This window comes from Dipodomys spectabilis, unplaced genomic scaffold (genome assembly GCF_019054845.1).
Source record: "Dipodomys spectabilis isolate Male_0828 unplaced genomic scaffold, ASM1905484v1 ptg000042l, whole genome shotgun sequence".
NCBI lineage: Eukaryota > Metazoa > Chordata > Mammalia > Rodentia > Heteromyidae > Dipodomys > Dipodomys spectabilis.
The window spans coordinates 16,162,317-16,178,126 of NW_024870719.1; the positions used below are offsets into that span (position 1 = coordinate 16,162,317).

Here is a 15,810-nt window from a genome sequence, read left to right on the forward strand (position 1 = left end):
ATCAGACTGGCCTATTGGATAAGTTTTTTACCATTTATTGGAAATATTTCTAGTAGTGCACTAATTCCTTACTCAGGGTATTTGAAGTTATTTTTTGATGTGAAAATAGCAGGCAGTTATTTTTGCACTTGTTTTTTACGGTCTGATATAAAGTCACTCCATTTCAATGTAGGCACCAGGAAAACAAATTGAAAATATAATTCTATGTACATGGACTTGCAGTTTGGATTTTTATATAGTTATATAAAATATATCCTTTAAATTTTTTCAATATACATAATCCAGGGCACGTAGCATAAACAATGAGAAACATCTCAATTCTGCCTTTTGTCCAGTAAAATATGTGTGTGTGTGTATGCACACAGGCAAAATATAGAACCAAATCATACTAACTTTTAACTGGAGAAGAATGCTTTTAATTAATACTAAGAGATGATGATAATTTCCAAGAAATTAATCTAATCCTAGTATACTAGAATCTCAAACCATACTAAAATCTGTAACTAGAGAGATAATTTTGGAGAACAGACTGGAAGATAGTTAACTCATTTTTCCTATTGATCTATGGTTTTAAAACTTGAATCTGTATCACAGTTATTTGGGGAAACTTGGTAAATATTCAGGCAATTTGCTCCATTCCTTGGAAATGTTGATGTAAAAAGTATAGGGCAGGACACAGGACTCTGTACTTAACAAGATCCCTAAACAGGCGCTGTGGATACTCTGAAATTGTGAGCCAGACTAGCAAAGGTCTATATCTCAACACCACCTAGTTTCTTTTACTCTCTATCATCCATTTACTGGATTGTGCTATTGGCATTGTGTCAGGAAGCCGGCCCTTTGAATACTGTATGATGCACAATTAGTGCAAAGTAAATTAGTATTTAGTAATTAATAATAATATTATCAATATCATTGTTGAGAAGTATTTATTATAAGGTTCTCAACATTCTAACTCCTGTCATTTACTGGCTTTGTGAACTTTGGACAAGTTGCCCAATTCCTGGAACATTCATTTGTACTAAGTACTCAATTCGTGTCACCTTTCCTTTACAAGGAATCATTGAGGAGCACTGTAGTTGTGAAAGACATGGATGTACTTAAGACACAGACCTGAATTCAAATCCCACGACAGCATGACCTAGAAAGTTAATTCAGCCTCCTTCAGTTTCAACATGTCACCTGTAAGATGAGAATAATGTCTGTGCAGCAAGGTGGTTGTGAAATTTCAAGGTTAACACATAACATGATGTCTGACACAGTAGTCGCTATTGTTACAAGTTGAGCACTCCTGATCCAAAAGTTCAGAATCTAAAACTCTAAAAAATCTGAAGTTTGGACTGAAGTTTGGGGTTAAGTTTGGAGTAAGGCTATTTGGCCAATGGGGTCTATGCACATATAACAAAATTTTACAAACCTTGAAATCTGATACACTTCGAAGCACTTCACATAAGAAATAATCAACTTGTATTTTAATCCCTCAGCAGAAATTAATGTTGTATTTCTTTTTTTTTACTTTTTTAACTTTTTTTTTTACTATTTTTTTTTTTATTGTGAAAATACTGTACAGAGGGGTTACAATTACATGGGCAAGATAATGAGTACATTTCTTATCAAGCATTGTAGCCTCCTCCTTTGTTTCCCCTTCCCATCCCTTCCCATCCTCCCCCTGCCCTCCCCAAGCCTTCCCCCTCACCCCCACCAAAGTTTTCGACATAACGACTTGTACATCTCATTGTTGCAATGGGTCCACCTGTATCCCTATTTAAACGATTTGTTTTTCCCCTTCCCCTCCACAAATTATACCAACATCAAATACAGTGAAAGCATGGGTTATACTGTGAGGGAGGGACATACAAAGCAACAAAGAAATAATCTTATAAATGTGTTAGAAACAATCGTAATGTTGTATTTCTATAATACACCCCCTTCATTTTTTGTAGCATTAGTATAATCATCTTTCTAAGATGATTGAAACTATGATTATGGGATATGAGGCTGTATATCACAATCAAAATGGGTTTCAGAGTCACAAGCAATGGGTTAAAGTCCCCATTTGGCAATTTGCTTTGTGATTTGAAGCATGTTTCTTGGGATTTTTGTTGTTTGTTTTGATACAGTTGTTTTGGTTTGTTTTCTCACCTGTGAAGTGGGAATGGTTTCGCACTTATCATGGGGACAGTGAAGACTTAAAAGTTGTCAGGTGCTCACCTCATAAAGTACTTAGTGTGGTTCCTGGCCTTTGGGATTGCTTAGTGGGTGGGTCGTTTATAGGGTGATACTTATGTCTTTTAGCTCTTTGTTTATTAGGATACTCTATGACTAAAACCAAGATGAAGAGTCTGAAACCAGTGAAGACCTATAATATTTCTTATTCCAGGGCCTGTTGACTCTTTTGCCATGCCCAGACTTCTCTCCACCAAGCACTTGGATCCAGTGAGGGATGGGTTTACCTAATGTGGTGGCTTGCTCACTGCTAGAAAACAATTCCAAAGGCACCAACTGTCTCTCTTTTTCTACAAAATATTGTCTACATATTTAAAAAAATAACACTTGATGTTTGCAGAGTTTGATGTAACAAATTATCTGTAGCAAAACCTATTTCATCAACAGCCTGGATTTTTTTTTTAAACAAAGAACATTTGTTCCAAGACAAGTGTAGTTGATAAAATGTTGCCTTTCAGGATGTGGAGTAAATTTACTCTTAGTCATTTTGAATTCCCTGTGAGTTGCATTAATAGGGGCCATTTGAAATGATTTTGATCAATAGATGAACATTAAATACATAAAAGAAAGTTTTGGAAATAAAATTATAGTAAATATGAGAGTCATGAAATTTTAGAGCAGTATAATTGATGATGAAGAGCTTATTAGTCTGTACTAAGAGTGAAATGAAGAGTTTGGTTTTTTTTTCTAGAGAATATTTTAAATATCCTTGCAGAATAACCACTGACACATTTTGGATCAAATGCTGTTTTAATTTAAAAGTTCCATAGAGAGTATAGTCTTCAATAAAGCCTTAATTCTTATTGTTAATACTGCATGCTGTGCAGTACTTTCTGAAGATTAAAGAAGTTGAGAAATTTCACAATCAGCTAAATTGTCACTTTAAAGATTCATACTATGCAAATACAAAGAGCTCAGCCTTGTTTTCACAGCAGGTAAGACTTTAAAGCCACATCCTTATTTAATTATAGTTTTAAACAAGAACACTGTACTTACTATTATCAGTAGGATCCAAGTCCTTGATTTAAACTAGCGGAACAATAATAATTATATGGAATGCATGGAAGAAAAGTACAGCATTATTTGGCCAACAGTCATACAAAGTTACAACATAGTTTATTTTATGTGCATTTCAATTGTAGTTTGGAATTTTAACTATTATATTTTATCCTGGTGGCTTTATGTCTAACTAGGTCAAATTCAAGAAGTAGAAACTAAGGATTGAAAGTGCTTTTAGAAGCCATATGCTACTTTACTCTTGAATTTGTGATTAGTTCAACTTAAGAATTGTATATGACATTAATACTTTATTTTCTGTCATTCTGTTTATGCTGATTTGCAAAGTGAAATTGGATAACATGGCGATCAAAATCCAGAGCCTTTTTAATGAATGTTGGAAGTAACACAGGACTTCCATAGGACAGAAACCAAAGATTTCAAGTGGGTCCAGTCAAGCTAGCACCAAGGGGATGCTTGTGACTTCTACTGGCAGATGTGTTCTCATAGTGCTGGTGGTGGGTTTGCATTGATGCATTCTGTTAGATATTTATTAAATGCTTCACTCAGTAAGTTAGGGAGAAATCTATAGTCTTGGAACTCAAAGGCATGGAGGTCCCACAAGGAATCAGAATTCTGGCTTTCCCTCATCAAAAGTGTATTGGGATCCTATTACATATGCTGATTACAGTACAACACTATCTGCTTCATTGAATTCCAGGTGCTTTTTAAGCAACTGAGTATCTACTATAGCTTTCCAATGGGTCAGGTGCTTCAAATTTATTCCCATTTAATAATGAATGTGGAATAGAAGAGTAAAACCATCTTACTATAACTAGAACCATTGCCAGTTCTGAAATGTTTTGGCTTTTCATTTTTAAGGGAGTGTAGAATGTTTTTATTTTTGTAATCTACATTTCCATAGTATGAAATAAAGCTATTGATCAGTTAACTAATTTAGACTTTATAATAATTGTTACTATGTTATAATTTATAATAATTAAAAATATAATTGAAAATTGCCAACAGCTATGAGAGGAGAAAATGTTACATGTAATCAATGTGTGTAGCTAAAATTATAAACTCACGTTTTTCATATTTCAATATATGGCTTTTTTTGTTTTTTGAGTTTTTTTATTTTTTAGTCTGTCATGGGGTTTGAAATCTGGGCCTGGGTGCTGTCCCTCAGCTCTTCAGCTCAAGGTGAGAGCTCTACCCCGTGAGCCACAGGGCTACTTCTGGTTTTCTGGTAGTTAATTGGAGATAAGAGTCTCACAGACTTTTGTGCCCAGGCTGGCTTTGAACCGCGATCCTCAGATCTCAGCCTCCTTAGTAGCTAGGATTACAGGCATGAGCCACCGGTGGCCAGCTTAAGATATGTATTTATAAATATTAATAAATATTTCTCTCCATTTTTTGCCAGTCCTGGGGCTGAATTCAGGACCTGGACACTGTCCCTAAGCTTCTTTTGCTCAAGGCTAGCACTCTACCAGTTGAGCCACTGTGCCATGTCTGGCTTTTTCTGTTTATGTGCTACTGAGGAATTGAACCCAGATCTTCATGCATGCATGCTAGGCAAGCAGTATACACTAAGCCACATTGCCAACCCATAAATATTTCAATATACAAATGAGTTGTGAGTTACTGCCTTTTTTATGACTTTGAGCTGGACTTACAAGCCAGGTGGTCTCTTAACGTCATTGTCAACCTGAGGTGAATGTGCATTTGCTAAGGCAGACTCTTAATTACTACATCCCCCAACCTAATACTTTATTAACGGTTGAGAAAGCATCAAAACTGGTCTTTTTAGCTCATGATAAGTATCCCCAGAGTTGCAAATTAATATGGTTTGTGATTGAATTATCCTAAGGAAAACATATTAAACAATAATGATGGTTGATTAAAAAGTAAAGCTAGGCAGTCTTGTCTTTATGTAGTATAAGCATTTTCCTTAAGCCATGGAGAACACTTTCTTTGAAAGGATACTTTCCTTGAATAGATATTTCTCAAAAAAAGACAAGTAACTAAGCATCAAGGGAATGTAAGTTAAAACCAAAAAAATAAAAAAGTCAGGATAGCTATTTCAAAAAGAGAACAATTAACACATGTTACTGACGATGAGGAGAAAGAGGAATACCTTTAGTTTGTTTGTGGGAATGAAAATTCACATAGCCACTATTGAGAACAGTCTGGCACTCCTCAAAACTTACATATAGAGTTATCATATAGGAAGTGGTGCTGTAGCTCAAGTGGTAGAATGCTAGCCTTGAGCTGATGAGCTGAGGGACAGCGCCCAGGCCCAGAGTTCAAGCCCCATGACCGACAAAAAATAAAATAAAATAAAATCCAGTTCTGAAAATAAAAACAAAAAAACGCTTGGATAGAATTATCATATAATCCAACAATTTCACTCCTATGTGTATTTCTAAAAGGAATGAACTCATGTTGAAGAGTTGTCTACATGCTGACAGTCATTGCAGTGATATGCAGTCAACCTGTGTCCATAGGTAGTTGAATGGATAAAGTATTATACGTACACAAAGGAATATTATTAAGTCATAAAAGGAAGGGAATTATATCATGTGCAATATGAACAAACCTGGAGGATATTGTATCACAGTAAGTGAAATAGGCCAGGCACATAATCTCATTTATGTAACATCCAAAAAGTTTAACTCAGACAGAGTAGAATGGTGGTTCTGAGTGTCTAGGCTGTGAAGGGATTGGAGAGAGCTTGGTCAAAGTATACCAAATTTCAGTTACACAGGAAAAATAACAAGAAATTTTGGCTGGGAAGGTGGCTCAGTGGTAGAGTGCTTGCCTTGCATGCATGAGGCCCTGGGTTTGAGTCCTTATCACCACATCAGCAGAAAAAGCTGGAAGTGGTGCTATGGCTCAAGTGGTAAAGCGCTAGCCTTGGGCTGAAGAACTGAGGGACAGCACCCAGGCCCAGAGTTAAGGCCCCACGGCCGACCAAAAAAAAAGAAAAAGATAAAAAGAGCTCTTTTATACAAAATAGTGATTACAGCTAATAGTAATGTGTTATATGCTAGCAAACTACTAAGTATAAGTATGTTCTTATACTTAAGAATTCTCACCTTACACAAAAACATATATGTAATACATGTTAATTAACTAGTTCATTCTTTGTACATATAGTAAAATATCATTTTAATGTTATTAGTATGTAATTTTGTTGATTTAAATAAGTATATAAACTTACTTTAGAAAGGAAAGAATATTGCCAAATTAATACTTTAAGTAGTCAGAGGAGACTGTTGGAGGCATCTTATCCATGTGTCATAAGATTTATAGGTCTTGTGCAAGATTGGATTGATACTTTAATACTATGCTGTAAAAATTGATATTGTGATAATCATTATTGAATCACAGCCACAGATTAAAGTGATTTCCACAAACTAGCAGACATTTTACTAGTGTTAACTTGTCCTATCAAGGGGTATATTTATAATGCATTAAAATCCTGATGTGGCTCACCATGTGGGCTTGTCTCAACTTTTTTTTTTTCTTTTTCTTCTCTTTCTTCTATAGGTTAAGATTCTGTGTCACCAATTGCTGGTCCAAGTATGTGACCTGCTCAGGCTAAAGGATTGTCATCTGTTTGGACTCAGTGTTATACAAAGTAAGTGTTAATCCTTTTTCTGATGGATTTAACCAACTATTCCTAAGGAAATGACATTTTTATAGCTAAATCATGATTAGCTTAAAAGTATGATTGGAAAAATATTTATTAAATCATCTTTATTGATAGTATAATACTCATTTTTTAAGTTCAGCTCCTTATATATCTTACAAGATTTAGGATTTTATGTCATGAATCTATTAGTTTGAATTTGTAGTTGAATCATCTTTAGGAATCTAGAATTTACTTTTTTAATGAAATAACTAGAGTTAGGAGGAAAGGATCCTACATATGTTTTATAATGTATTATCAATTACAGTAACTTGGAAATTACAAAAAATTTGAGCATGGTGGAACTGATAATCCTCTATTCATATATTCTTGCTATTAAGAAGAAATTTGCAATTAGCAAACTCCACATACCCTTGCATAATACCTTCACGATTGACACTCGGGACTCACCTGAGAGTTATAAGCTTTCTCCTTTTACATCATATTTGAAATTTCTATAGTTTTATATATACCAAAAATCTTTATTTTTATTAAGAAGACTTGTAAACTGTTTAATTATGTTTCACACATGGATGTGAATTGGTTTATGTTACTGAAACTGGTGAATATCTGGTCAGTACCAGCAAATGTTTATGTGTACCAACTTGGATAATACATTATCAACTGATAAACCAGACCCTTTCTCCAAAATGTGAACTGTTTTCAGTTGCCCATTTAGAAGAGGCTAAGGAACATGGGAACACCTATGAATCACCCATTTGCTCTTCAGTTTCTTCCTGTGGTAATCAGAGCAATAAAAACACAAAAGCTAAGCTCCATTATTGTGTTTGTACAGACTTCAGTCATCTTTCAAGGGAGGGCCTAGGAGAAATAAGATGACTTATAGAGTCTAAGTAACTTTTATTATTCTATATTCAAAGATAATTTGTCTTATTACAGCTATACCCATACTGTTGATCTTTGTTGTTCAACGAGTCAGTCCAAGAAAACCAGTTTATAGCTTTCTTACATTTCAAAATAAGAGTCTGTAAGATGTCCTCTTTAAAGAAGAGATTGTAGTATGTTGAAAGAACATTGGGACAGGAATCAGATGATCTGGTTCTAATTCTGGTTCTACCACTAACTGACAGTGTGGCCTTGCACATGCTACTTGTCCTCTCTCACTCATTGTCAGTTTTTTCTCAAGTCAGATAGAAGCCATTGCCCCACCAGCCTTCCAGGATCCATGTGTACTTGAGAATATTTTTATAAGCTTTAGTTTTTAGTGTGATTTTGGATTCCTAGAAAAGTTGAGCGGGAAGTATGCATAGTTCCCACATACTCCATATATCCACACCAGCACACCCTGCACCAGAGCAGTACACAAGTGAACCTACATCCATACATTATTATCACTCAAAGTCCACAGTTTGCATTTGGATTGACTTCTGGTGTTTATACTTTTGCTTCTATATGTTTGGACAAATGTATAATAGCATATAATGTACCACTATAATATATAAAATCATTGTAATGCTCTAAAACCTCTCTCACAGCTTTAGATTGGTATCTAAAATTCTCATTGTTAATTGAATAGTTACAAAGGATATAATTTCTGCAGTACTTAAAACACTAACATTTTAAAATACAACTATTCTAACACTCTTCTCTAATACCATCTAAATACCAAAATCTAAATTTCATCCCAGTCTTTGAACTTTTTGTTTTAAAATAATTTCAGATTTACAGAAATATTGCAAATATACTAGAGTTCCCATATACCAAGACAAACTTGGAAACAAGGATTGGTAAAGGAATTTATAAAGGCAGGAGAATAGGAGAAACAAAGTTTTATTAGGATATTATTAAAGAAAAAATGAATGCCGGGCGCTGGTGGCTCACGCCTATAATCCTAGTTACTCAGGAGGCTGAGATCTGAGGATCATGGTTCAAAGCCAGCCCGGGCAGGAAAGTCTGTGAGACTCTTATCTCCAATAAACCACTAGAAAACCAGAACTGGTGCTGTGGCTCGAGCGGTAGAGCGCTCACCTTGAGCTGAAGAGTGCAGGGACAGCACCCAAGCCCAGAGTTCAAGCCCCACAACCGATTTCCCCCTCCCCCCCAAAAAAAATTGAAAGCGTCTAGACAGAGAAATATAGCACCATTGCTGCACTGGGAGTCAGTATTGGTCCTAGAGATGAGGATCAGGCATTTTTGAGGTTACTGGGGATTTTGATGATTGGCTGATTCTTTTCTTAGGTCTTAGTGGTTTTTGTTTTTGCTTTCTCTGAGCATGGTTCAAACTAGATAAGTTCAGGAGCATCTCAAAGGCTGGCTTTCACTTCTACATTCAGTCTGGTTGTTTTCCTATCTATCACGGTTCCTCCAGGGGATGGGACACGCCCTTGCCCCCACTCCTTTCACTCAGATTCCCCAAAAAGTTGGCTTTTTCCATCCATGATCTACCTGTCTTACAAACTTCAATGTAAATTTTCTAAAAATAAGAACATCATTCTCATATATTTCCATAGTGTAAATAATATAGTCATGAAATTCGCCCTGATATTATACTAAATGGCCCTTAGGCTTTGGCATTGGTCCTAAATGATAGTCATCATAGACAAAGAAAACCTAGGACCATGAGTTATATTCAGTTGTCATGTCTCAAGTCCACTTTATTCCAGAACCACTCCTAAGTCCCACTTTGTTTTTTATGACCTTGACACTTGAAAAGTACAGTCAGTTACTTTGTATAATGTCCTTTAATTTGGCTTTGTTTGATGCTTCCCCATGATTAATTCAGGTTATGCATTTTGGGGGGCAGGAATTCAGATAAATGATATTATGCCCTTCTCAGTGTGTGGTATCAGGAAACACATGGTATCTATTAATCTTTACTGGTGATGTTAACTCTGGTCACAGATTTCTCCACATATTTTTAATATGCACTAATTTGAATTAACTTTTTCAATTCTAACCTAATTCTGTGAGATTCATTGTAGCCCTTCATTTTTCTATTATTTCTAACTTCTTTCTTCAACCGTGAGAAGCATGGCTTATTTGTCCAGTCCTTTATCAGTTAGTTTCTTATAAAGGATATTACAGTGGATACAATTGAAACAAGCCTGGAGTGTAGTGGCAGGGGAGAAGCACAAGGTACTTCCTCTCCCTCAGGGTACACCATTATCCAGAAACATAGCTATCTGGAAGCTCCAGAATTTTCAAGCTAGAAACTTATCAAATCATCTAGTGGTAGTGATATAGTGAATATGTGTGTGTGTGTGTGTGTGTGTGTGTATTGTGTGTGTGCACACATGCGTGCACACTATTCTGGTGAGCAGTATCACTTCTGTTCATTGTGCTGCTGCTTTAGATAGGAACACAAACACACATCAGATTCAACTGGAAGGTTGTCTGGTCTTGTCCATTTTGTGTTTAATCAGTAAAAATGAGAGATGGGAGATAGTGTTAACTAACCTGAGAGTGGATTTAAGTCACATCTTTTTTCTTGCCTCTGGGACTTCTTATTCCTTTTATTCAAATCTCATGACAAAATATTCTATTTATAGCTAAAAAATAGCTTTATTCTTGATATCCCATTCTGACATATTTCTGGTCAAGTCCCAGTGTTTACCAGGAATCAGCAATACAGTCAGGCTTGTCTATTTCTGGTGTAGTCGGAGTTGCACTTCCACTTCAGCATGGATATTTGTCTGCAAAGCATCCCAGGAGTATACTACCTTCGCTATGGTTAGAGAAAAACACCTTTGGGTTGGTTTTTTTTTTTTTTTTTTTTTTTTTTTTTGGTCAATTTTTATTTAAAACTGTCCAGCCAGGAAATAGTGGCGTACTCCTGTAATCCTAGCTATACTTAGGAGACTGAGATCTAAGAATCATGGTTTGAAGCCAGCCTGAGCAGAAATGTCTGTGAAACGCTTATCTCCAAATTAATCACAAGAAAGCCCAAAGCCTGTGGCTCAAGTGGTAAAGCCGTAGCCGTGAGCAAAAAAAAAAAAGCTCAGGGACAGTACCCAGGTCCTGAGTTCAAGCCCCAGGAATAGCACAAAACAAAAAACCCTCTAAAACTGGGGTGCTAATTGTTTGTTTCTTTTAGGAAATGTATATGTCTCTTAAGAGATTCTCTTCAGGAAAAATGAAAAAATTGGTAGTTTTACTAGCTTGTTTTCAGATATTTAGATCACTTTTACGTAGGTTTGAGTAGTCTTGATTTCTGTTACACTTTATGGACATCACCCCCTTGAAGGAACATTTTGGCATTGATGTTTGTTTTCCACAAGATTCTTCTCTTCCACAAGATCAGTCCCAAAGGCAATGCTCCTAGTGTTTATTACTGTGGCAGCTGTGTTTTGATGAAGGGGAACACCAGGAACAGATATTTTTAAAGACTGTTCACAAAGTGAGGTCAGGCTCTTCATGGGCTGCTATCAATTTTCCCTAATTTATATGTAGTAATTAAGGTGGTGTTTTTTTCATGTCACTATTTTACATCTTTGAGAACAGTTTTCTGTGAGCTAGCGTATTTTTTGTTAAACTGAGTGGCCATCCATAGGTTAAGATAGTCTCTTTAGTTATTGTGACCCTAGAAACTAAGAAAAAGGCAAGAGTTGGGAACTAACCTTTCTTGGGAACTAGCATTTCTTCTAGGCATTGCACATTTTAGTAGTACTGAATTCTGTATTGTAGAAAGAAAATAATTTTTAATCTCATTAATGTGTAGCCCACACGACCTTTTTAAAAAAATATTTTAGTATGTTGCTGACTTTTCTTGGTTGTATACAAAAATCAGGCTACTTTCATAGATCTTGAGGGTTTATTTTTTAAAAGTTGTTTCTTTGAAATTTTTTCTTAAAAAAAAAATCTATTCCTTCTTTAGCTTATGCTGTTTCCTTTTTTGATGTGCAGATAATGAACATGTGTATATGGAGCTGTCACAAAAGCTTTATAAGTATTGTCCAAAGGAATGGAAGAAAGAGGCCAGCAAGGTACGACAATACGAAGTCACTTGGGTGAGATTACATTTATGAGCAAAATTATTTTGATTTTTCGAAAGATTATTTTAGCTGTTATATATATATTACAAAAAATAAGCAGTACTTACCCAGCAGAGAAAGAAAAAAGGGAAATGAATTATAATTTCTAAAATATCAGATTAATCAAGTATGAATAGCTAATAACATATAATGATAGTCTTGGTGTCTATTCAGTAACTTGATAATAACATTTTTAGTAGTCTTGGGGTAATGCTTTGAAGTGAATGCATGGAAAAATAATTTGCTTGTCCCTCATGGCTATGTTGTCAAAAATTCTAGAAGATTTTTAGTAATGTTTTAATCTGCTTTTACTATACTTGCATTTGATCTTTTATTATTTTATTTAGCAAACATCAAGTCCATTTATGTAGTAGATATTTATCAAGAATTTACATAGGGTTTCCAGGATTACTCTGGTAAATCAGGAATGATATCACGTGTCTTCATCTCAGATCCTCCAATTTGTAGTTAAAAATTCTTGTGATAAACTGGAAAGCTACTTCATAGCAAGCTACAGGGAAAGGAACATGAATGTCAAATAAACAAACAGCATGTTAGAATTTGGTATGTGGAATGTCAAGAGAACAAGAGAACATTTGTAATAAGAAGCAAATGGTCACCACAGGGGACAGGGCTGAGCCAGGAGCTGGGTCTCAGCTAGAAATTTCCATGGCATTTATTTTTATCTTCCCTTATGTTGCCATTGGCATTACTGTGAATGAAATTTAGGGGTATGGTGCCCCATATTGCTGTTTAACTTCCTGGTTTTACATGACCCTGGTTTCCACATGGGACAAATGTACACATCTATTATAAGCCCCTCTCATTACAAATAGATTAAACTTGTCAGCATTTAAGAAGAGCCTTGCAAATAATGATATTGTGGTTCTTTTGAAACCCATTTTTGAAGTAACTGAACACAGCTTGTTTTTTGGCATGTGTCTTTTTTTAGGGTATTGACCAATTTGGGCCTCCCATGATTATACACTTCCGTGTGCAGTACTATGTGGAAAATGGCAGATTGATCAGGTATGAGGACAAAGAAAAATTCTGAATATTTGTTTCTCCACAGCACTTCTAACATATATACCAAAAAAGTCATTTGTGTTTATTGTTTGCCTCCACCTATTAGACTATAAACTTCATAAAAACTTCAGGTTTTTCCTTCTGAACTTTTTTGCTTACTCACATATGTGTTATCCTCAATCTTGAAAAACAGAGTTTTGCTTGGCAAAAATCATGGTAAATTATGACTGAAAATGCTAATATCATCACTGGCTCACATTTTCAATAGCACATCCATCCCCAGGAAGGAACTAGCACTACTGTGAAGAGAGATTAAAGGATTTTTACTCTTCCAGGGCTGGGGAGTAGGGGAGGGGCAGTTTGTATTACCTCTGAAGCATATGCGTTTATATTACCTGGTTTTCCTTTTACATTTTGGGTCTAGTTTCTATTCCTACTAATAACATTAAAACTAAGAGTAAATCCACTGAAACTATGCTTTGACAACCTTAGGTACAGTTTGACCTGGGCATTAAATTGATTCTTTTTTCTTGAGATGAACTCATGAACAATTCCATACTCATGATGCAAATTCAGATTTCACCATTTTAAAAGTTCAGTTAATCTTTAGTATTGGAGGATTCATGCTGGAACTATTTTCAGAGATAACTTTCTTGGCTGACAAGAAAACACAACTATGAACTCTATAATTCACTTTATTTTCAAACTGAGAAATTCTGTGAAAGTGATCAAGATAAAATTGGCTAGTGAATTACATGAAAAGTTAGCACTTGATACTTTATATCATTGCCAGATGCAAACTAAAGGCAAAACAATTAATATATGAAGATTTTTTTAAGAACTAAGAAAGATCATTAGTCATTTTGTTTATATAAAATTTTCAGACAGTTTACCTGGTAAGGATGGATGCCCTGCAAAGAAGGAAAATACATTAACCCCTCATTAACCCTAGGGTACTAATGAATGTTTAATTCATCCCTATGCTGCTTTATCCCCCCAGGGATGAATCATACACCATACACAAGCAGTATATGGTTAGCATTGGAACAACACGCAGTCTGAAAAGTATTATATCCCATGGGAAAAGAATTACATAAATGCTTTTAATTTTAAACCTGTCATATTTAAACAGGTCTTGGTTAATGTAAACACATATGCTTCTTTTATCATGTACTATTGAGTTCTCAATCTCAGGGAAATAGTCAATCTAAAATAATGAGGAGGCAAACAAGCTCATTAAAACACTTTTTTTTTTGCAGTGATTGTAAATATCCTGCTTGCCCATGAACATTTTTGACTCGGGTTTGTTTTTGTTGTTGTTCTTTGTTTTATCATCCCATCTTACTCAACTTATTTAATGGAGACTATATTTATTTCTGACCTCAATGGACTGCAAAGAATTCTCAGTGGGGTTCACTACAAGTATTTCCTTTGGTGGGAGGGTGTGATCATCATGCATGTGCCTCTGAAAACAGTCAGTCCTATAAATTAACACCCAGTTCAGAAAAAGATGTAAGGAAAGCTTATAATTCACTCATTCATAGAGAAACACAGATACTAAAAGCACTATGGTTAACCAAACTTTTCTTAAAAGACATATAAACAGATATTTTCTAAGGGGCATTTAATATTTATATTATAATGTGCTCAGCTAAGAAATAAAACTAAAAAGAATTTTAAGACCAAGATTGTTCCTAGATGTGTTCTTGTTTGCATTGAAAGTGTGGCATCATTATACAAGAAATTCAGAAACACTCGTCAAAACTCTGTGTTGTGCAATTTATTTACCATATTGGAGTGGGATTTTTGAGACCTTTTCTCTTTCTCTGGGCAAATCAAATGCTGTAAGGCATTAGGAAATGTTATTTTTGCTGTCTGGGTATCTGAAAAGGAATTGTGACCCCTGAGACCTCTTGAGGGAGCAATCAGGTCCTAGCTAGGACCTCCCCCTTTTTGTTTGTGAAGAGGCAGAAATGGGGCTGCTGTCAGCAGATGTAGAACAGGATTTGGGTTCTGTTTACATGCCATTGCATTGTTCCACTAAAATGTGACTGCTGTTTTCTTTCATTTTCCTAGTGACAGAACAGCAAGATACTATTATTACTGGCACCTGAGAAAACAAGTCCTTCATTCTCAGTGTGTGCTGCGAGAGGAGGCCTACTTCCTGCTGGCAGCCTTTGCCCTGCAGGCTGATCTTGGGAACTTCAAAAGGAATAAGCACTATGGAAAATACTTTGAGCCTGAAGCTTACTTCCCCTCTTGGGTAGGCAGTTCACAGATTCTCACCAGCATTTTCTCTGGTATATTTCTAGCTCTTGTGCTGCTTTTCATGTTCCTTCAAGAGATGGGCAACCATGTGTTTGGGAGCCAGGAAAACTACTCACGATGCTGTCCAAATATAAATGTAATGCTTGAGACCAAGGGGTACACTATGTCTTGTCTCTCAGTCTGCCCACAGCCAATGAAGAAGAGGATTGCTGTCCACCCTCCACACAGTGGAACTTGAATTTGCCAGTCTCCTTTGACACACATATGGCTAGATAGTCTTCTCCACTTCTAATGGAGCAGTGTTTTCTTTCTCTGAGCAGAAAAACCTTGCTCCTTAGATGAGATCACTCACTGCTTTCCTGGGCTGAGAAAATGAATCTAAATCAACAACTCCTCTGACCTCCAGTGTCCCCCTTACTTCTGCAAGAAAATGTAGCTTATTCCACATCAACTCTTTCTATGCCTCTGGCTGTTTCTGGTCCCATCCCTCCTCCAGGCCTCTGCTGTTTCTTCTCTCGCTTGTGTTATTAGTTTTTCCTCAAGGTCATTATCTTTCAGTTGGAACACATAGAACATGGTCTCCCCCACATATCCTGGAGAAACGAGCAA

The 15,810-nt window shown here is 35.8% G+C and overlaps 1 protein-coding gene across 2 annotated transcripts in view; it reads left to right on the plus strand.

Moving 5' to 3' along the window:
• The window catches only part of Frmd6 (FERM domain containing 6), an 80,302-nt gene that overhangs the window by 41,034 nt on the left and 23,458 nt on the right, over positions 1-15,810 (plus strand). The window contains exons 3-6 of one of the 2 annotated variants that reach the window (XM_042677885.1): positions 6,775-6,865; positions 11,780-11,883; positions 12,860-12,936; positions 15,010-15,196. In XM_042677885.1, the coding sequence (XP_042533819.1) occupies positions 6,775-6,865; positions 11,780-11,883; positions 12,860-12,936; positions 15,010-15,196 (459 nt within the window). The remainder of the gene's footprint in view (positions 1-6,774; positions 6,866-11,779; positions 11,884-12,859; positions 12,937-15,009; positions 15,197-15,810) is intronic. The other variant, XM_042677886.1, reaches the window with a different exon arrangement.